The following is a 22,093-nucleotide window of genomic DNA, read 5'->3' on the forward strand; positions in this document are numbered from 1 at the left end:
TACCATAATAAAAGTAAAACAAACAAAAAAGAGAAGCTTTGAGAATATCTAGTAAAGAAAGTAACCTACAAGATCAGAATGTCAGTTTTAGCTTGCCATTTCCTCTAACCCTGTTGGCAAACACTCATCTTCATTTCTGATCTGTATGGAGTCAAAATCTCAAAATAAATAAAATAGATGATTAAGAAAAAAAAGCAAAGAATTGATCCCAACGGTTAAAGTAGAACACAGACCAATAACCAAGCAAGGAAATAAGAGTGCTCAACACAGTAATCTCAAATTAGACACTCCTGTTAAAACTACTCAAGAACGCTAATAATCACCTCTATTGTTCAATACTGCTCTTGAATTTCTTGCTAATTTAAGAAGCGAACAATTAACAAAAGCAACAGCTTCAAATACTGCAAAACAAGAACCTGAGATATTTGAGAAAGGTGGGACTGCGAGGCTAGAAGGCCTGAGAATAACAACAAAACCTGGAACTCATGACATAATCTCAGCAGCATGGCTGGTTGTGGAAACGTACAAACATAGAGAGCTTTGACTCATCCTGGTTATGAAATGTATTTGGGGAAACATTCTTACTCACAATAAAAAAAAATCAAGCATCTAAAAATAACCTTAGCAGAAATGCACAAGATTTATAAGAACGGTACACAGATCTTCCCAGAGACAGAAAAGAGTATTTGGCATGAAGAAATGTTAACATGTGGGATGAGGATTTCAGGGCTGAAAATAACGCTACCGTCTGAATGTCGAGCGTGAACAATTGTCCAGATAGAAGCCTAACAAAACGACCAAACTTTAAAAAGTAATTTTATTAAACTCCTTAATTACTGTAATTAATAATGACTGATGATGATTTGCTAAGTTACAGTTTTCAGCACGTGGAAGACAGCCAGACTAGACAGAGCAGGATCTCTTCCTATGTGGATCATCCATCCAGAGCCGGAGGGTGAAGCAGGAACAGTGCGTCAAGGCCTGAGTTAACGCAAACTTTTGCACCCACAGGTCACTCAAATAAAAAGAAGCACCAACAGAAGTAAAGTTCACAATGAGCTTCTGGCTCTCAGACAAGCATGTTCCCGGCCAGGTACGCCTTCCAGAGCACAGGGGCCCAAACCAGTCAAGACTTGGTCAAATTTCTGAGTTTTCTGGAGATCTGAAATATTTATCGTTTTATGATTTCAAGTAATTATTTAGTCAGAAAAAGTTTATTTGATCATAAAGTTTCCCTGTAAAAGCATCCCATTTTCTGGTGAAAATGAAGCCTAGCCACCTCAGGAAAAGTTTTCTGTGTAATTTTAAAACCCCAAGAGGCCCTAAAAAGCACGAACACCGAGAGTACAGCCTCCACGTGGAAACACGAGGGAGAGAAGCCCTGGTCGGAAGGTGACGCAGGAGACAGGGGAGGGGCTGATGGGGTGCCCAGGACGACCCTGCCACCCAGCATGGTCAGCGATCAGAGTGAACACAGACTCCACTCCCACTGCTCCCTCCGCTTCCACCTCTGCAAGGCGGCAGCAAGGGAGGCAGCCATGTCCCAGGACAGGGAGGGTCTGCACCACGTGTTCCCTAGAGGTTTACAGAGGGCCCAAGGGGTTTCTTTTAAACCATCTGGCGATGAGTAGTGCATTTAATTACTGCCATTGATGTCCATGGAGTTTCAAGTGGATTTGAATAAGAAATTGTTTCCAGTTATGGTTTTGCAATATTGGGAGGGACTTTAAAAAAAAAGATGCCTTAAAAAAATTCTAATTCTACCTAGGAGGAGGAAGAAAATCCATCTCATGGCCAGTGACCTGAGATGGGAGGGCTGCCCTGCGGCACCTTCATGCTCCCAGCCAAGGGCCTTTCCTGGGGGACACAGCAGCTTGCTCCTTAACATCGTCAGTGCCTTGTCCTGCTAGTGAAGTCACCTGTGAGCCAGGCTGGAGCAGGTGCCAGAGGCCTTTGCGCCGGCCTCCACTGGGCCTCTCCCTCCTCTATGCCCAGCTTCTCCCTGGCCAGCGAGAGGCATGGGTACAGTGTGGGTTGCCAGGCCCCTCTGACCTAGTGGGAGGAGAGGGATGTGAGGACAGGACATGCCTCTGTGGGGGGAGGGGCAATATCACCTTTGCCCTTAAACCAGTTGCTGCAGGGGTTGTATAAGGGGTAGAGAAATGTTTTGGTCCAGAGAGGCAAATTCAAAATCGGAGGAGGCCAGCCGCCATTACAGAGTTCCCGACTCCTGACCTGCGCGGCGTCACACTTCAACCCGCGTTTCAAATTAGCTGGCCTGTTATTAGGTAGCTTACAAATCTGCCAGCAGACGCAAAATCCCAGAGCAAATCTTGACAAGGATGAAGCAGCAGAAAAATCACGGAGACGTACATTCATTTACATAATCCCCGGAGGAGCATCGTCGAGGGGCTTCAAGTCGAAGAGAATTCCACTGCCAGGAACTCAGAACAAGAACGGAATCATGGCTTTTCTGAATTTTGGATAATCTTCAAATTTGTCAAGGTACCACCTGAAACAAGAAAAAAAAAACACATTAAAAGAGGTTAATTTTCTCACTGAAATATTTAAGAGATGCTAACAACAGGGACAGTATTTTTCACTGTAAAGGGATGCTGAGCTTTCTGAAAGTCGTACTAAAAATTCTGGCATCTTAGAACCTTAGTTTGACTTTTGTCTGTATTGTGAATAAACATATCTGGTTATAAAGTGTGATTCACGAAGATGTAACCCATGTAATTCACCACTACAGTGTCAAGGAAAATCTCAGGCACGTGGCTGAGAAGCCGCTCTGCCTACTGGGGAGTGGTCTGCAGGCCCAGAGCATGCAGGTCTGGGGGGGCGGGGGGCGCGAGCAGTATGTCCTGAGTACCTCCTGGTGACTCCCAGAGTTTTCTCCTGTCCCCAGAGAGAACCGCTGCTTCAGACCCGGGGCCTGTGGCAAGGACGCCCGGCGACTTGCCAGGAGACTCTCACACAAACCCGGGAAAACGCAACGAGGGTCGTTGACAACTTGGCCCTGCACTTACACAACAGCTATTCTCAGTTTTGATACAAATTATACCAGCCAAGGCACACTCATGCGTTGGGGTGGAGGGGACAGCTAGCTGAGGAGGGTGGTGACTAAGTGGATGGAATAAAAATTAAAATTTGCCAAGATGAGGAAATAGGCAGAAACAGGGAGCTTCCATCAGCACAAAAGAGCACTAAACAGACTAAAAACATGATGAAAAGTAATTAGCGATCTGTTAAGATGGCAGATATATACGAAAACAACAAACTGAAAACGAGTTGGCAAAAATCCTGATTTTTCAACAGGTGCAACGTCACCACAAATACAGAACCGCTGCGTATCGGACAGCCGTGTCGACTCTCACGTGCTGATCTGTATTCCCCAAGAGGCCCGTAATAGGAAAAACCCCTGGAAGGTGGTCGGCAGACCTGGGGGGTGAAGCATCACCTCCCCCGGCACAGTGACAGCAGACCTTCCAGGTCAGCGACGGGCCTGAGGCGAGAGGGATGGTGGAGGGTGCTGGTGCCAAGCGCGTAGGAGCACGATCCGTGCACCGACTCACGCGGGCCGGCGCTGCCATCCAGAGGGCACCCCCAGAGCCCTGCTGAAAACCTCGTGCCCGAGGTGAGGACCGTATTAGAAGTGAGGCCTCTGGGAGGTGATCAGGTCATGAGGAAGGAGGCAAGAATGGGGTTAGTGCCCGATTAGAGCGGCCCCGCAGCTCCCTGCCCTTTCCACCCTCTGAGGTTACAGGGAGGTGGCGCTGTCTGCAACCCAGAAACGGCCTGGTTGGCACCCTGATCTCGGATTTCCAGCCACCAGACTGCGAGGAATAAACAAACGTCTGTTGTGAATGAGCTACCCAGTCTGTGGTGCGCTTGTCACAGCAGCCAGCACCGACTAAGACAGCCTGCTCGGGATCTGGGGCTCGGACCAGGAGCAGCTCCTAAGACCTCCCGATGGGTCAGGGGAGCGGACGCTGCACAAGCAGAGGCAGGAGGCAAGCTCCTGTCCTGAAACTGCCCGAGAACGAGGGCCTGCCGGCCGCAGACAAGTAACAGTGTCAACAAGTGGGAGCTGACAGTCACCCGGCCTCCCCGGGGCGGCTGGAGGGGCAGTGCAGTGGTGCGGCACAAAGGTCCTGCCTGTCTGATTGCCGAGACCGCAGATCCACCCCAAGCAAATACACTCTCTGATTTATGCACATGTGCGTGTGCATACGTGTTCCTAAAAGGGCAGGCGGCATCTTTCTGTTTTCTTTCTCATTCATTTTTCTAACCCTAGTATCAAAGCTGTCACTTACGGGACACTGACCAGGGCTGGATACCAAGTTTTGGTCTTGATTTTACCACTGTTGAGCCTGGGTTAACGTCCTGCTGCCTTTCTGTTGGATGTAAAATAACTTCTATCCGAGGGATGCCCACTTCCCCATGTTCAGATTATGCTAAATCTGAGGTAATTCTTTGAATTACTCTTCAAAGCAGTCGCCGTGTTTCTGGCTCACAAACAGCTCTGTGTTCCCAGTCTCTCTCCGGGAAGTTTTTCTCTGCAGGGTTGGGCCCCTGACAGCTGAGTAAACACTTTGCAAAGAGTTCACAACGGCTATGTACTCAAGTCTGATGAAACAGGCTGTGACAATATGGCAACAGCTCATATTCTGCTGGGTCTTTTTTTTTCAAATCACTGCATCATCAACCATGGTGTCTTGAAGACACACTGAGTTCATTTTTTTAGGTGACATTAAGGTTAACAAATAGATAAGCACGGAATGATTTTTTATTTCAACAGGAGTCTCCCCTTAAACACCGTCCTTGAGGTTTGCCTCCAGCTTCCAGTATCTGGGGTGAACAAGCACACCTGAGCCCACTCGCCCACAGACGGCTGCCAAGTCGTGTGCAAAACCACAGGCATGGCTGCTGGAGAAAACGGTGTGAAAAACTTCGCCCTAGCCACTCCTTGCCCTCAAAACAGAGTATCTGTTAGCTACTTGGCACAACTGACCCGAAGCTTCTGACCTGCAGCTTTACCTACCAATATGCTAGTCACTGATGAATTTAAACACTTCATGTCTAGTTCTCATAGAACGAAATTCATTATAATGAAACACTGCTTTGAGAACCTTGTTAACAAGTCAAATACAGTTCAAGGACTAGCCTCACAGACTGTTTCCTGTTGGAGTCAATTTATCTGACAGTTTCATCAGTTGGGTTCACTAGATTCTGAAAAAAAAAAAAAGGATAGCTTTTATTTTGTTCTCAGCTTGTAAATCCAACATTTCTGAACATACTTCCAGTCAACTGAATTGATTAAAATTGATTTCAACCTGACATCAATTTAAATAGCAAATGAATGAAAGAGAGCCCTTTCAACCCACGAATCATTCTGCAAAGAACACCTCTGGGTTGTTTTTAACAAAGGCTTTCGTCTGGAAAACAGAATTATTTATTTTTTATTACTATATGTTTCACATTCAAATGGTGAGAGGGATTTTCCTGTTTCCATTCGAGAAAACATCTCTACAACTGGCTTGGCATGCTCCTCTTCAGTCTGCCTCTGCTCCAGTCTCTTAAACCATCAGGATTCTCTCACTTGTTTTTATTATTAGAAACCAACCAATATTCGCTTTTTAATATCTAAGATAACAAAGGTACAGGAATAGCATCTTCTCCTAGAGGCGACAGGAGCCTGAGAAGTTGACCTTGGGTCCCCTGTACTGGGCTGTGTGGGCAGGTGCTGGGGGGAGGGAGAGGGGGATGAGGGGAGGGGGAGGGGAAGAAGGGGTAGAGGGAGGGGGAGGGGAGGAGGCGGCGTGGGCAGGAGGGGGACGGAGGAGACAGCTGGCTGTTGTCATCACTGCCCTTACATGAATCTAGTTTGGTTTTATTCATTTTCTAGGACTTTGTTAGATATTTTTAGTCTACAGCGGTAATAACGTATTATTTCAGTCAAGCTTGTTTTGTGTATGAATCTTTCTGGTTCTGAGAAAAATGATTCACAGAAAAACAGCCTGAGGTTTGGGGAAGCAGAGGAGAAAACTGAGGACCTCAAGGTCCTCTCTGCCTCTGCCTGTGGCCCAACGATTGGTTTTGGACTCATCTAGCTAAAACTTGGTATAAATTGGGATAAGGCAATAACACGTCCAAACTCTAACCTGAAAATTGGTATACTGACGTCAGAGGACAGACGGAAAATGCTAGAAGTGTTTTAAAACGTACTGGTGATGCTGCTGAGCCCTGGTGACCAGGGTGCAGAACGTGAAGAGGGCGAACGCCCAGCCCTGGACGGACCAGGACGCCAGCGCGTAGCCGCACCACTCCACCACCTCCCCGAAGTAGTTGGCTGCAGAGACGTACTCAAACAAGCCGCCTAGGAGAAAACAGAGACAGCAGGGTGTTGGCCACAGAACGATGCCGAACAAAACCCTGACTTCAGAGACACCGGTGAATACTTACTCGGAGAACGTGAAAGTCAGCTATGGGAAAATACAAGCTTCACAGAATTTCCATCAATGAAACACACCCAACATTACCAGTTTCACTATTTCATATCACAACGATGTGCCTGTGTCAATACCTACCTGTTCATCTGACTACTAGCTGCCATGGCTTTAACACACTCTAATGCATCACTTCACTAGTTAATGGGCCCAGCTGACATAACCTAAGTGAGGACAGGGAACATGGAACAAGTCAATGAACTAGTTTGGTAAAATGGACCTACATGGGCCCCTAGGCAAAAACTGAAGACAATACTAATTTCCAAGGCTCACTCATTCACTCACTCATCAAGGCTTCAGATTCATCAAATCTACATTACGGGGCAGACCCTGCTCTAAGCACGTGGGGTGCACCGTGGACGAGACCCCTCCCTCACATCTGGGCCATTACACCCCAGGGAGGGTGCAGAGGACTCAAGGCCAGAGCAGGGCAGGCCGGGAGGGGAAGTCGGGCTGGGCAGGAGGGAGGTCGGGGCGCCGGCAGTGGTCAGGCCGGAGAGCAGAGCCACACACTCCGAGGGTAACCACGACTGAAGTCACGTGAGGTTGACAGGGTTCTGGTCATCTGTAGCTGTTATTCCTGCGTGGTCTCCAGGAGGTTAAGCAGAAGGATTCCAAGCAGAGGGTGCTCCTGCACCCTCCTACTTCCCCTCCAGTTTTAATTTTACCCACTGAATTTTTTTAAAAAAATTTTTAGACGCTCCATTGTTTTCCAGCTTACATCCACTTAGTTCTCTTTTTAGCACATTACTCCTTTACTCGTAAGTTCAATCCCTTTTAGCTTTTTTAACCATCGGAGTATTCACCTAATAACCTGTTTCTATGAACGCTAAGATCTGCGCTTGCTCTCATTCACGGTGCCATTTCCTCGTGGGTCCCCAACTTTGGACTGTGGCCCTTACTCTGTGGTGTGTGGCCCGTTGGGCTCTTGGAGGCCTGCGTTGAAGGCAGGTTCCCTGGGGACCTGGGCTGTCACTGGCCACAGGTGGGAGCGCACCACCCCCAGGACCACATGGAGCATAATTCATGTCTGGACGTGTTTCAGACCAGGCGAGCAGCACAGATTTGGGCTACAAACCAGTGTGAGGGTCAGAAAGTGGCTCCAGGCTCTCCCAAGGGCACGCTGCGCTCTAACGCTCACTTAAGATTTTGCCCTCTGATGATAACTCCCTTTCTTGACACCGTTCTGATGCATTTAAAAATTTCACCCAATATTTTTAACTGTTTTCAGAGGGAGGGTCAAAGTATCCTGCCACAGATGAAGCACTGGACACCCCTTGTAAACTGTAAATTCCTACTCATACTTTCTTTCCAAATACAGATATAACTAGTTTCCTTTTTGCTTAATAACCATTCAGTTAGTCAGAATTGCTTCTCTTATCATTTTAATAAAACAATAATCCTGGTCATTGCTACTAATGATACTGATTCTCACTGAAAATGTGCAACAAATAAATACTTCAGCTATGAGAGCTGGCAAAACTGAAACAGCAAGGCATTCAGTGCAGTTTGAGGATAAATTCCTCATTTTCCGTACATACCCCTTGGTATTTTATATCCAGTCTCCCCTGGTTTCCTGAGGTTCCTTAGGACATGATCTGAGTGGATGTTTATCAGAAGGCCAGCCAACCACAAGACGAAACCTAAAGAAAATACATTACTCAAGAGTGTTACGGCTAAATAAACCACCAGGTTCACAAACTGAACAGTAGGACTGGAATCCTTCCCATTACCGTCAGTGGTGTAACACATTAGCCGTAACTGGCAGGAAAAATCATCGTGACAAATAATGTCCTTTGCTCAGAAAGATGATTTATAACGCCGCTCCAGGCACGCTAGATAGCGCTTTGCTCTCCTAGTAATACTAACACATGATCTAATACATTCAAATGCTTCAACCAGGTGGCCACAGCCTTGTGTTTTCAGGATGACTAGCATGATTAGGAACGTGACTTGTGACTTTGGCCCAAGGCTCTCTTCTAGGACAAGGCATCACCGTCACCAGTGAGCCAGCCCATGGGACTTATCTGTCTTTCCCAAAGCCGTGTCTGAAGCCTGCCGCCTCTCTGCTGGGCAGACGAGGCGGTGAAGTCCCAGCACACAGCTGCCTTCAGGCCCCTTGGGGGGTGGTTCCGAGGAGCTAATCCCTGGTTCTCTTCTCTTCCTCCTCAGTCATCTCATCTGAACAGTTTAATGCCTATCCATGGTGCCCCCCACCACGATTTCCTGCTCACTCGTCCATCGGTATTCCTGGGTCTGTCCATTTCAGCTCCCAAGAAAATCTTCTACTGCCGGCTGCCCGGCTCTTACTAGACATCCCATAGCATCTGAAGGTCTTCTCTCCCATTCATAAAAGTCTTCAGAGGTTTTTCATCACCTTGAGGAGACTTCGTAGGATCATATCAATGAATTCCAACAAGAAAAGGCAAAATGTCAAAACAGTGTTAATTTGATTGTCCTGAGATATTCAAAAAATGTGAAAAGGCAGATGGTGCGTAATGGCGGCATTCGATTCCGTATCACAGAAACGTACACTTGGAGTAACATTATGGATTATTCGTCAGTTATGCTAGTGGCATCAAACAGTTTTCCACGGTCAGAACAGGGACGTGTAAATCCCGTTCAAGTTACAGTAAGGGTTTCAGGGTTCCTTACTTCTGACTTCCCTCGGCAGCTTTCTCTCTAAACAGTTTGTACCCAGTTTTGTTTTGTGATATGTTTTATGACCCACTTGCTGGACCCATCAATTGATAGCTGACTCTCTCCCTCCTTTGAGTCTCAGTACGCCACTCCCAGGTGACCTGGCCCCCAGTGCGAGGTTCCAGAAAAAATCACATTCTCAACATTTCATGCTTATTTCGTTTCTCTTCTAGGAGGCAAGCTTCCTTCATTGCACAGATTAGAAAGGACATTAATATTTGTGCTCATCTGAGCTAAACGCTTAATTCCACAGTTAGGGATCGTAACATCTCTGTACAAATTCTTTCAGATTCACTGCTTTTACTGCTCTGGAAGACTTCTTGTTAGGATTTGATGCCTATTTGCTTAGCTTTTTGTGGCAACTACTGTAAATATAATGAATTATTTATGTGATTTCAAGAATTATTCATGTAATTACAAAAGCTATAAACTTTATGAGATAAAGATAATACCCAACAAAGTAACCTCATTTGTTTTTTCAATTGGCATTTTCTTTTTTCTTCATTTTCGGTTCCTTCTGTTCAATGGGAGAGGGGCAGGAAGTCTGTATACAATTTATTGATGCCTTAAATTTTACACCAGCTTCACAGAGGCACCTACAAGAAACATGGTCTAGCTGAATGACAGTTAAACTCACAGACCAAAAGAACTCTTTGGTTTTGTTGACGTTCATCAAAAAGTATCTAAACACAGAAATGATTCCCATGAGAATCTCAAGTAAACACTTAAAATCTTTATCTTTTAGTTGAAAATCAACCCCCTTCCTTTGTCCCCCACTGCCTGCTTCTGTAGGTCCGCGTGATGAGCTGGTGCAAACCATCACTCTGCTATTACTCGATTTAGATCTTGGGCCAGCTGCTCAACATTCTGACTTTTCCTTCCTCGTGGGAACAGAATCTAATTTCTGCCCTTTTCTGGACCTTGGGAGGCAGAAGGTGTGTGTGCAGCTCCAGGCAGGTGGCCGAGCCTGTTCCCTCTCCTCCTCCTGATAGCGGGGGCAGAAGAAAATCAGATAGTCAAAGAGCTGGTAAATCAAGTTGATGTTTGGGGCAGCGTCCAAGCAAAACAATTTGGTCTCGTGTTTCACGGAGGCAGAGATTTGTGAAGCTGGAGAAGGATCCTGAAAATGTTTGCATACATCCTTTCTTTGATGGATAAGGAGGCAGACCCCTTGTTGTGACAATTCTCAGGTATGACGAGGACACTGCCCTGGGAACACAGCTTTAATTCACAGAAAATGTATGACTGAGAAATGTGAAAGGGCTTCGTCAACAACAAAGTACTTTTCAAAATGTTAGTTTTCTCTTATTTACTTCTACAAATTGATACACATGGGGAAAAAGCCAAATGAAATGGAAGGTCACTTTACACTTTATGGAGCTTAAGGTAAAGGAAGTGGGGCAGTTTGAAAATCTGATGGTCCAATTTCAGACTCTTAGTACGCTCCCACGGCAGCAAGCGCTCTCTGAATGTGCTAGAATTTCCAGAGGCTCTGAGGGTAAACATTATAGGAGATCTTTCCTTATAAATAAGATGCCCCAAATTATGTATTTAGCAACATTCTTGCAAAATTTTTTTAAATTTTGTTTTTTTACTGAAGTGTAGTTGATTTACCATGTTAATTTAGGAGGTATTTTGCAAATATTTTTGATGGCTAATGTTTTATGATCGTTTTTGCTCAGGTTAGAACTTTGTTCTAATGAGAACTTGAAAAATGTATATTAATTTACACTAATGGATAAAAATAAAAACACTTTGAGAACTTCACAAACCTAACAGTGTACTCAAGTCAGTCTAACCGTAACAGCCTGATTTCCTTGTGGGAAGATGACCTAACCCGACGTCCTATCATTTTCCAGAAGAAACTGCAGGAGGTTTAATGCCTATCTTAGATTACATGGCCGATTAGTGCCCAAGCCTCCTCTGCTTTAGTCCACTGCCCACCCTGCTGGGGCCTGCTGCTATTTTTAGGTGCACCTGAAGAACAGGTATTTGCACTTTCAGCCCTTGAGTGGGCGAGGGTGCCGGCACCTGTGTCAGCTCGGGCTGCTGATGCGGCCCCGGGACAGCCTGACTCCCTGCCGCCCAAGCCAGCGCTGCTGTCCCCTCCCGCCTCCCCGGCCAGGTCAGTCATGAACCTTTTGACCCTGTGTTCTCTCCAGAGATGTGTGTTTCCTAACTAGAAATGATTGGAACATGAAAATTGAAGTTATAATTAGAACGGCGGCAGGCATCACTAAGGACCTTCACCTGTTAGGAATCGGGGGTCGGTGACCCAGTCGTCCGAGTACACGGCATACTGGCTCAGGTAGCGGCTCTGCAGGTAGCCGTTGTAGGTGCAGAACACGAAGGCCAGGACAAACGAGTAGAGCGGCGTGGGCTTCCCTCCTCGGATCAGAAGCGAGAAAATCAAGGTCCTCAGGAAACAAGAAACATTTTTGTTTTTAATGCAACAACAGTAAAGAATCTAATTCCTGCAATTCTAAGCACCTTGTGTTTTTAATCTCGCTTTCTATATAAAAGTTTTTCTTAGTACTTCTTGCACAGATTAACCACATCTGTTAAAAGCAGGATTTCTAGTTAAAGAATCAACTGTGTTTCAGTAACGTACACCATAGTGCACAAACTCAGGATTCTAACTATACAGAATGTGAATTAGAGTAGGCTGAAGGCTTTAAAAAGCTCTCAAAGCTTCCACCATCCTAAAACCAGTAACAAGGTCTAGTCTGAGCAGTGCGATTTGGGGGGCACCATCACACTACCCATCGCCAATGCAGTGGCTCTCATTCACCGGGTGCCCATCACCAGCAAGGCCCCCCAGCTACCTGGGCAGGAGACACTGCTATACACACTTGACCCAGGACAAGATTAAGACAGAGTAGCTAAGAAATCTGCTCAAGGTCACAGGGCTGGTCAGTGGCTGAGTTTAAGTGTAAATCTGGGTAATTAGAAGATCATGTTTTCCTGTTATATGACACTAGTTTAGATGCACGTTACTAAAAGTTTAAAGAGAGAAAATATAAGGACAAGAAACTAGAAATGTGTGGAGAAAACGGTACAAAATTTTATTCTGTGTTTGAATTTTCTCTTTCAACATGTAATACATGTAAAGAGTGGGCATCACTACATATCCTACAGCCCTTAAGGGGATAAGAAACTAGTGTCAACTTCATGCCAATAAACTCAACAACCTGAATGAAACAGACAAAATCCTTAAAAGACCCAGGCGACCAAAACTGACCGAAGAACAAACTAACAACTTGAATCCTATCAATGAAAGAAGCTGAATTTAGACGTAGGGTATTTTAGGAGAGGCAAGACTAGAGCCAGGAGGGGGCTGACGGCAAAGAGGCACGAGGCATGTTTCAGGGGACACAACTGTTCTGTATCTCACTTGAGGCAGTGACTCCACACCTGCATCCAATCATCAAAACGGTCAAACCGTAGACTTCAAATGAGTGAACTTTATTTATGAGAATTACAGCTTAAAACAGGGAAAACATGTAAAAAGTTACTACTTGTTTCCATTTTGGCCAGCTACTCCAGGGCAAAAACATAATCGATCATTAGCAGTAATAGTAACAGCAGGATGGCGTTGGCTGTGCGTCCTCAAGGCACCCTCCCCGCAGCAGTCTCCCTCAGCATCTTGGGAGAACACGCACGTGACTCAAAAGCAGTCCCCAAGGTTCTCAGCTTGTTTGGCCCCGTTCCCCCAAAGGAGATACACAAGCTTAGGGCAAAGCATGAGTTGGATGTTAAGCATCCATTTGGCTGTGACGTCATCAGTGAGGTGGTAATTTGTGTGGAAGCCACAGTGTTGACCAGCACCTCGGAAAGAACAGGGACTCTCAGCCACTTCTCTCTGCATCGTGGAAACATGATTCATTCCTGAGCAGACAGTGGGTGCAGCGGGCTGGCCTCTGGGGTGCAGGCTAACTGCACACGCTCACACCGCGAGCGAGACCAGGCTTTAGTCTTGATCGGGGTACAAGGGCGAGTCTCGGACCAGCACAGGCTCCCTTAGAAATAGGCAGAGATTGGAAGCGCTGTGATCAGGCACTGCTGTCATGGCGACTTTCTGCCCCTCTCTGTTTCTCAGCTAGGGCAGAGGGCCTTGTGCTAGACTCGGAAGAAACAGTCAATGGCAGAAGACAAGACGGTTCTCACCCTGCCCCTGAGGGCACAGAGTGGAGACGCACAAACAGTGAGCAGCTTACGGGATTCTCTAGCCACGGGAAAGCAGAAAGGGGACAGTGTGGGGAGAAAGCTGAGAGAAAACTTTCAGGGAGTTATGGTCTCAAGGACTTTTCTGGGTGGCAAATTGCAGGACCGAACTGAGAAAGTGTTAGAATTCCAAGTTTGAAGAAATACAGGGAAAAAAGCTCAGGAAATAAGACTTGTCGAGGATGCAGGCGCTGGGCGTGGTTTAGAAAGATGCCTGTTAAAATGCAGAATGCTCGGTTCCTAAGAGACTGGGACTGACGACCTGAAGGGAACCCATGCTGACTTCAACGCAGGCTCACAGGAAGGGCCAGGGGAGGAAAAATCGGAAGCCTGAAATATGAAAAATAGCTGCTAAAAAGGTTGAAGGAAAGCTTCAAGGCTAGATGTCACAAATTCCTAAATTATAGATGCACGAGTGTGGAAGCAGCAACTCTGAGGAAACCTCCTGCAGCTGCTGCAGACACTTGATGGCTTTCTCCCAACCTGGTTTCAAGCTCAGGGCTGAATTATGAACTGGTAAACACTGGCTGGCATGTCGTAAAGGTGAAACCCAAACCTCCCTCTTGCCTGGCTTTCACGGATGCTCCTTATCTGTCACTAATGTTATGCCCGCGATATCAACATGCATCTGGATCAGGTGTCAGCAAACACCGTCCCGGGGCCAAATCCAGGCTACCACCTGTTTCGGTATAGCCTGTGAGCTAAGAAAGGTTTTTATATTTTTAAATGGAGAGGCGGGGGGAATCTAAAGAATATTTCAAGACACAGGAAAATTACATGAAATTCAAATTTCAGCGTCCATCAATAAAGTGGTACTGAAACATGGGCACGGTCCCCCGTTTACACGCTGTCTGACAGAGCCCGCAGGCTGGCAATTGCATCTCTTTGCACTGCTGCTCGGGGCACTGCCCATCACCGTGATGCAGTGGTCTGAGTGCCCCGCGTATCACTGGGCCACAGGTGCTCAGTGCGCACCCATCAGGTCAGAACAGGTAGAGGGCATGCTCCACGCTCTGAAGGTACGGCGGAGTGCGGGCTATTCTGCCACCGCATCAGATGACAAAGCATCCTTTGGGATGCGTGACACCAGCTGCACCAGAAGACCGTTAACTGAGGTCCGCGCTAGCAGACTGAGGCATCGTTGCGGCGTCCTCAGCTCATAGGAAACAAAAAATTAGAGAATCTGAAACAGAACCCCATTACTGAATTTCTTTGCAAAAGAAATGAAAGCAAGGCTACAACCACAGGAAGCTATGAAGCAGCTCATTTTGTCAGCCAAGCAAGGGAAACGATACACCTGCGGTGAGTTAATTAATTGTGGCAGCTAAAGAAACATGTCCAGGAAACATAAACTTGTTTAACACGGTTAGCCTTTCTTCGAAAACGCTTGCTGGAGGAGTCAGGGCACCAGGAATGATGCTGACAGTCAGTGAAAAAGCCAGGCAGAAGGTGGAGGAGGCGGGCAGCCCTGGCTTTTGGTGTCCCCGGGTTTGCTGCTGCTGCTCAGGTGTCTATCCTAGGAGTCAAATATTAAGGCTGAAGTGACTGAGGAATCAGGCTTTCTAAACAGTCTGCATGGAACAACCAAAGGTGAGGCTGTTTCCAGAGAAGCTGAGGGAACACTACTTCAGTACAATCTACAGTGGCATCTGCTAAGCTGTTATAACTTGTGGTGGTAAAAATGTGTGGAACAGACACAGACAAATTACAAATTTACAAAGCTTGTGAAAATGTAAGGTGTTTAAAGCTATTTCCTATACCAGCAGGTACTTTGCAAAAAAAAGAAAATTATATTGTGCATGTCTGAACCAACAGTGTGAACAGTGAATCTGACATTCCCTCTGTGGACTTGCCCACTATTTTGAGCTCAAGCCAAATTTTCTCACTGAGAAAAACTGTCCTCAACCACTGTTACTGAGTTTTAAAGGGCATTGGAAATCAGCTTTTGTTGCAGACTTGATAATGTTTCTTAGTGAATCCACCTAAAATTGTAAGACAAAAATCACTTACATGCAAAATTTATACTGTGATAGTCATTTCAACAACTGACACTGTTTGAATCACAAGTTATGTCAAATGCTATTGATATACTTTCTATGCTATTAAAATTAAAAGCAGCAAGATCTCCATTCTCATGTTAGTTTGCTGTAGACAAATTTCTAAGCTCAGGCTACAGTTCCACCAGTGTTTTTTTAAACTTTGGTTTCAATATTTCAAAAGCCACTTAATTGTGTAATTGAGGAGCTACCATCTAGTTTTCAATTGAGAGATATTAATCTACGACGTCATGACATTCTGAAAGGCAAATGCCAAAGGCAGAACGCAACAGAATTCCATAAAAGCCTTTCAAGGCAGGATTATGTGAAATTAAAACCATAAACTTGTGGACTGAGATCTGTATTTGGCAGTCCCTGCATGTGTGAAGAGATTTTTAAAGATAAAACTTCCTTACAGATCAACACTAAGAGGTAGACACAACAGCTTTTGATAAGAAGGTACCCTAAAAAAAAAAAAAAAAGAATTCCATTCTCATTGTTCCTGTATTATAAAAACTGTAATAAGGTACCATACTTTGAATTTTGTCAATACAATTTCTGTGATAAATTGCTTTCTCTTTTGTTGTAAATACTTACACAATGTAACTTATTCTGTACTTCGGCCCCAAAACTTAACATGGGCACCACCGGGCCCTTTCCAAAAAGTTTGCAGCCCTTGGTCTAGGTTAAAGTAGGAATTCTATTCTGGAAACATCACTTTGACTTTCTCAGAGGCCTGGGCACTTGGACTGTGGGCAGCCGCTGCCGTCTGGGGCTCCCAGTGGGTGGTGTGGGTGGTGGGGACTGTGTACCTGTGTCCTCAGTTACCAAATGGGAAGGACAGTCGCATTGACGCCTGCTCCAGCACGTGCCCCGGGAGAGTCTGGGGAAAATGTTCCCAGACGTCGTGGAGGGAAGAGCGGGCTCTCTTTGCTCTTAAGTGAATGTCAGGGAAAGGGCAAGGGCTGGAAACAGGGCCTTCGAAAGGCTGACATGGTCAATTCTGTTGTTCTCTGATCTCTGCCCTTGGAGGGGACAGCTGTGGCCCCAATGTCCACAGGCCTGGACATAAGGCCACTGAGGTCAGGAGGAGAACAAGCTGTCTCGGTCAAGGCCACCTCTTAAGGAGGGAGCTGAGATCTTCCTCTCCTTCCCCAGTGGCTGAGCACACCCATGGGGACCAGGCACCCTGGCTCTGAGGACCTCGGCCAGCCGGACGTCCAGAAGCAACATGGCTTCCAGAGGGCAGTGCTCTGTTCTTGCTTGGCATCTTTTGGATTATCTTTCTCCCTTTGGGTTATTCCCTTTAGCTTTATGTCTGTTCCTTGGAAATCCATGCAGCTGTGGTCAGAAATATTTTCCTTTGACTTGGGCCAATTAGGAACCAGCATGGGGTCAGGCAGGGGGGCTTCTGGGCATGGCTTTCATCTGAGCTCTCACCTAGACTCTGGGGGGTCAAGAGCAGCTCAACGATGGTGGTGGACCCTGGCAGTTTATCAGGGTGAAGGATCCAGGGCACACCTGCTGGATGGACACCTTGCCATCACGACCCAGGCTCGGGCCCAGGCTTGGTCATGACAGGCACACACATTCAGAAGCCCTTCTCACACACTGCCTTGCCCTCACCCAATATGCTGACATGTGTTTTAAGCCCTGACACCTAATACATTCAGAACAGACCCGACGAGTGAGGTCTGCTTGGTTTGACTTGCTTTCTTGGGCCGAAGACCTGCAGTTGCTTATTGGAAAGGCTCAGAGAGAATCAGGCACAATGAACAAACGAGCAAACTGCAGAGTATCTGTGGGGCACTTTCTTAATTTTAAGAAAAAAAAGAAAGTGTCCTATAAGCACCAGGAAGGAAATCGGATAACCAAGAAGAACAAAAGTCCCCAGAGCTAGCCCCATGTCCTCCTCTCTGCCTGCAGAGTGGCACCCAGAGCTCCAGGCTTCTCACCCTCCCGTGTCATTCCCATGTGGTTTCTCCGACCATTCGAGCCAGCAGGCTTAATGCCTACAGGAAACCCAAGTCACTGGCAAAGAGCCACCGTGCCCATCTGCCAGATGCGATCAGCTCAGGCAGGGAAGGCGGGAGGGGAAGTGCTCCTTTCAAAGGGCCGCAGGCAGGCAGCCACTGGTGGACTCCTCCTTCATCACTGAAAGTAACGTTTCAATTTCTGGAATCCCAGACACAAGCTCCATGGCCACGCAAGGCACATAGTAAACGAGAGTTATTTCTTAAAAGATTTTCCCAACAGCAATAACAACACTCCAGCTTCCTTGCAATGAGAAATACTGCAATCATCCAGTAAAAGCTCCGACTCCCCACATCAAAGCAACTGGGCATCCTCTCCCAGGACGGCCTGCGAGATCACACGCCCACGCTGGGGACACGAAATAGCTAACCTGGTGATTTGGCAGTCATTCAGGCAATGGCAGATGTACTATTTTTGAATGTTTAAAATTGAGAGTGGTTAATTTTAATAACTGACTTTATTACTTTTTTTCTCAGCTATTTGACATCATTGAAATCTACAGCACTTCTTAGGTTTGGATCAGTTCCTTTTGCTTGTCTTTCCTTCTGTAAAAGTCTCTTTCACTAAAAACCATATAAAAATTTTTAAAAAGAGACTTTTTCACTATGATGATTATATTGCAATAAAGCCACACACTTAAATAAGCATTCTGCCCTTGAAGACAAGTTCACCAGCACATGAATATTTCACTTACCATGCTTTACTTTGTGTAAAGTTTTCCTTTTCTTAAATTACTTGAATCCACGAGCCCAGGGCCAAGGTTCTGGAGTGTCCTTCAGCCTCTCCAGTTCTCTGCTGTGTCTTAATGTTACACACACCAAATGGCACATTTAAAAGAGAGGCTGGGGTGGGGAGGTATAGCTCAGTGGTAGAGCACGTGTTTGGAGTGCACGAGGTCCTGGGTTCAATCCAGTGCCTCCAATAAGGAGAGAAAAAATGAGATGAAATTTTTAAAAATAAATAAAAGAGAGGCTGGGCCAAGCTCTCCCCAAGGACCATTAAGAGACCCCTGTATGAGACACGATGGATCTGAAGTGGGGAGGCTCTCTGAGGCAGTGCCATCAGGGATGGCAGAATCATCATGCCACGAGGTCACAGCTTTGGCTGAGCGCAGACTCTGGGATGGGTGATGGAAAGTCTGCACTCTGGTGAGGTGGAGGTGCATTTGGCATCCTTCCTCCGTGGCCTCAAGATAAAGGAGGTCACTGGGGCCACCCAGTGGTAAAGACTCCGTCCTTAAGTGGGACTTGGGTTTGTAACTAATGTTAAATGGGGCAGCAGATGAAGAAATAATCAGTGACACACTCACTCACTGCTGAATGGGAAGGGAAAACCAGTGACATGGGGACCCTGAGTTCAGGTAATAGAGAACTCTGCTAGGCAGGGCAGAGAGCAGCAGAACATGAGGTGAGCCAGCCATGGAGGGAGCCATGCCTGGGGCCTCTGACAAACGCAGAGCAGCCCTGAGCTGGTGGTGGTGACAGCAGGAATCTGTGATTTCCAGCACGCACCTGCCTCAGGTGAGGAGGTAAGCAGTCAGATACCGCTCTATGCACACAGGTCCCAGGGCGCCGTGAGAAGATGCCGCCAGGGCTCGGGAAACCCTGAGATGGACAGGAGGAGCCCTTTGTGCAGAGGGATGCAGGGGACGCTGTAACTGCAGGGGCAGCTCATGGAACAACCATGCTGTTGGCCATGGATTAGAAGACATTCCTACAAATGTCCTTCACCATCCTTGGGGGTGCTGGTCAGGGCCCTGGTGTCTGTCCCACAGCTGTCCCTTCTTCCCCTCCTCAGCTGGCTTTCCCGCCCATCCCTGGCTCTTCTGCCCAAAAGATCCTGTTGATTCTCCAGAGCCTGCTTTGTACACTTTGATTCTTTAAGGGAATATCTTGTCTCTCTGTCTACAGCTCTGAAAACGAGTCTAGCGCCAGGTAGGTGAATCAGTCCTTAGGAAATGCATCCCAAATGAAGACATAAAAAGACAGGCAAACACCCTCTTCCCGCAGACCCTGGGAAGCCCCTCCACATGGCTTCAGTCCTTATCACTCCCTCAAGAGGCTAAAACTCCCCGAAGGCAGGGCCCTGTCCCCTCCTGTGTCCTCCCCAGCTTTGCCCAGCCGCATAGCTGCTACCCCTCAGCCTTGTCCGTGTCTCCCGAGTGCGTCCTCTGGTTGGTGTTTCTCCTGCCGCCAGCCTGCCTTGGGCTTGCACTCACACCTCACTTCTCACCCTGCCTTGAATGGTCCACGGAGCCCAGACAAGGAGGGCCTGCATAAACGATTCCTGGGTCAGCTGGCTGGATTCAAACAGGTGCTGAATGCTCTCTGCACTTCTGCTCTCTTCCAAGTGCTCACTGACTTACGTCAAATGACCGTTTAATAAATTAGTTGCTTGGGTAGAATGGAAGATGTTTATCGTTTCTATTTGGAAAACTGGAATGTCCCCAAACCACACGGGCCACGTGTACCGTAATATGTATGACTTGAAAAAGAAAAGAGCCCAGCAGTTTAAAAAAACTATACCTGACCCACAAATCCTTGGGAGCAGAAATTTTAAAGCCACTGGTCTAGAAACTGGGGGGCTTAGTCCGAGCACCCTCTTGTCCAGCAACCTTAAGTGAATTCTGTGGCTCAGTGGCCTCCTCTGTATGAAACGATCTATTCACGTTCTGTCTCAAGAAGTGACTCAGCCCTTTGGGAGGCAGCATCCGGTCTCCCCCTAGAGATCCGAGACGCAGCGACACATACATCTCAGGGTAAAAAGCTTCAACTCCCAGCTTTTAGACAAAACTCTGCAAAGTGCTCCCTTTACGTCTTCCCACTGCCTTGTCTTCAGAAGTTTTTTATTGGCACTCAAAGCCGGCAGCAGTGAGCATGAATGCCATGCAGAGCATGTACCTGGATGTGCCTGTTTGCATGGCAAATTGAAAGTGGTGTCATTTGTCATCACTGAGCCCTCAGCTGTGTCAGAACCACACAGGCATTTCATGGAATTGTCTTTATTTAACACACATGCTGATCCCGCAGGCTGGTGCCTTCGCTGTGTCTGTTCACTGATGGGGAGGCCTGTTGCAGGCAGCTCAGTGACTCATCCCACGGCACCTCACCAGGGATGGGCTTGGGTAATACCAAGCAGTCTGTCTCCAGAGCTTGCGCTCAGCCTTTACAGAAACAGGAAGGCACAGGTTCTGGCATGTTTCTGGAGAAATGTATACAGATGTAAGAATTCTCCTGACACTCAATCACATTACAAAACATCTAGCAGCCTGGCAACAACTTTGCTTATTGGACAAATCTGGGAGTGTCAGGAGCACCGGCTCAGTGAGCCTTCGTGGAACGTGGGCTCTGCCCATTGTAATAAAAGCAGACGAGGATACATGCTGCACCAGAGGCTCGAGAGCGGTTTAGAGACACTCACTGCCTTCTACTCCTCTATGAATTGGGTGTAGTAACGTGGGACCACAAATCAGAGAGGTCACGTAACCTGCCCAGAGACAGCGGCACAGCTCCCTCACAGGCAGATAACACTCCTTTTAACTGGGCAGCCTTTGGAAATCTGAATGAAAAGTTTTAAGTGTTGATTTTAAACTTTCGTTGGGCCATTTGGCTTAGCTGTGTGAGAGTCAAAGCCTGAGAGCTGGAGAGAGCCCCAGCTCACTACAAGGCCCGAGGTGTTCAGACACTGCCATTTAACACTCTTCACCAAAGCAAAACATCTGGAAGTAACCTTGAAAACGTTATGTGTATTTAAGGTGATTTCTTGGAAAGCCGCTTCCGCATTTGTGGAGCCCTTGCCAAAAGTGGAGGTGAAATTCTGAATGCGATCCATTCAAGCCCATAGAGTCAGTGCCTTGTAAAGGCGAAATCACAGGCAGTTGTAGGAAACCGGCTTCCAAGTTGCAGATGACCACTTGGCTGGGCGAAAACAGCTCCTTCATCCACAACAAAGAGACCAAAGTCTAAACCGTAGAAAAGTAAGAAGGGATCCTGCGAGAGGGAACACGGGCGCAAGGAGAGGGCGCCAGGCCCTGGTGCACAGGCAGAGGGCAGGGAACCAGGTCGGGCAGGGAGAGGCGCGGGGCAGCCGGTCCTTACCTTTGCGCGTAGTGGATGAGGAACATACCCAGGAGGATGCAGTTGGGCCAACGGTTAAGGCGCTCGGCCCGCGCGCCGGCGCACGCGAGGAGCGGCAGCGCCAGCGAGGGCAGCTCCTGCAGGACCCAGGCGGCCCGCGCCGGCACCGGAAAGGCGGAGTGCGGCGACGCGTAGCGCCCGTAGGGAGAGCCCACCACCCTGAGCAGCACGTAGCTCACGAAGCCCAGGGCGCACTCCAGGTAGGCGAGCGCGTCCAGCAGGAACTGTTCGGCCAGAGCCATGGCGGGGGACGGCAGGCGAGCTCCATGTCCTGCCAGCCGCGGCGGGCCACATATAGGGCACAGGCGGCGAGGGGGCGGGAGGCGCGGTTACACGAGGTCGGCGCCCGCTGCGAAAGCCGGGGTATGAAAACCGGGTGCGCGGAAGCGACACGTTGGACCAGTCCGGCTGCGCGCCGCGGCCCCGGGGGCGGGGCGAGGGAGGGCCTGCAGAC

The 22,093-nt window shown here is 47.5% G+C and overlaps 1 protein-coding gene across 3 annotated transcripts; it reads right to left on the bottom strand.

The window, feature by feature from the left end:
- Positions 1 to 798: 798 nt before the first annotated feature.
- On the bottom strand, positions 799 to 22,072 carry SRD5A1 (steroid 5 alpha-reductase 1). 3 transcript variants are annotated; one of them, XM_072958879.1, is made up of 5 exons: positions 21,601 to 22,072; positions 11,460 to 11,626; positions 8,051 to 8,152; positions 6,165 to 6,379; positions 799 to 2,512 (listed from the first exon to the last, which is right to left on the bottom strand). In XM_072958879.1, exons 1-4 carry the CDS (start codon positions 21,879 to 21,881, stop codon positions 6,207 to 6,209), a joined length of 723 nt encoding a protein of 240 aa, XP_072814980.1. In that variant the 5' UTR covers positions 21,882 to 22,072; the 3' UTR covers positions 799 to 2,512; positions 6,165 to 6,206. The 3 variants fall into 3 exon arrangements, with proteins under 3 accessions (XP_072814980.1, XP_072814979.1, XP_031532755.1); XM_072958878.1 differs by having other exon boundaries at positions 6,229 to 6,379; positions 21,601 to 22,063; XM_031676895.2 differs by lacking the exon at positions 21,601 to 22,072 and adding an exon at positions 12,709 to 12,864 and having other exon boundaries at positions 6,229 to 6,379; positions 11,460 to 11,642.
- Positions 22,073 to 22,093: the final 21 nt, after the last annotated feature.

This window comes from Vicugna pacos, chromosome 3 (genome assembly GCF_048564905.1).
Source record: "Vicugna pacos chromosome 3, VicPac4, whole genome shotgun sequence".
NCBI lineage: Eukaryota > Metazoa > Chordata > Mammalia > Artiodactyla > Camelidae > Vicugna > Vicugna pacos.

Excerpts from the sequence above, each read along its gene's own strand:
- SRD5A1 (XM_072958878.1), bottom strand. The coding sequence starts at position 21,881 with ATGGCTCTGGCCGAACAGTTCCTGCTGGACGCGCTCGCCTACCTGGAG. Across the intron at positions 6,380-8,050 it reads TGGATATAAAATACCAAGGG|GCGGCTTGTTTGAGTACGTC; the intron begins GTATGTACGGAA and ends GTTTTCTCCTAG. Across the intron at positions 2,513-6,228 it reads AGGGCTCAGCAGCATCACCA|GTGGTACCTTGACAAATTTG; the intron begins GTACGTTTTAAA and ends TTCTTGTTTCAG.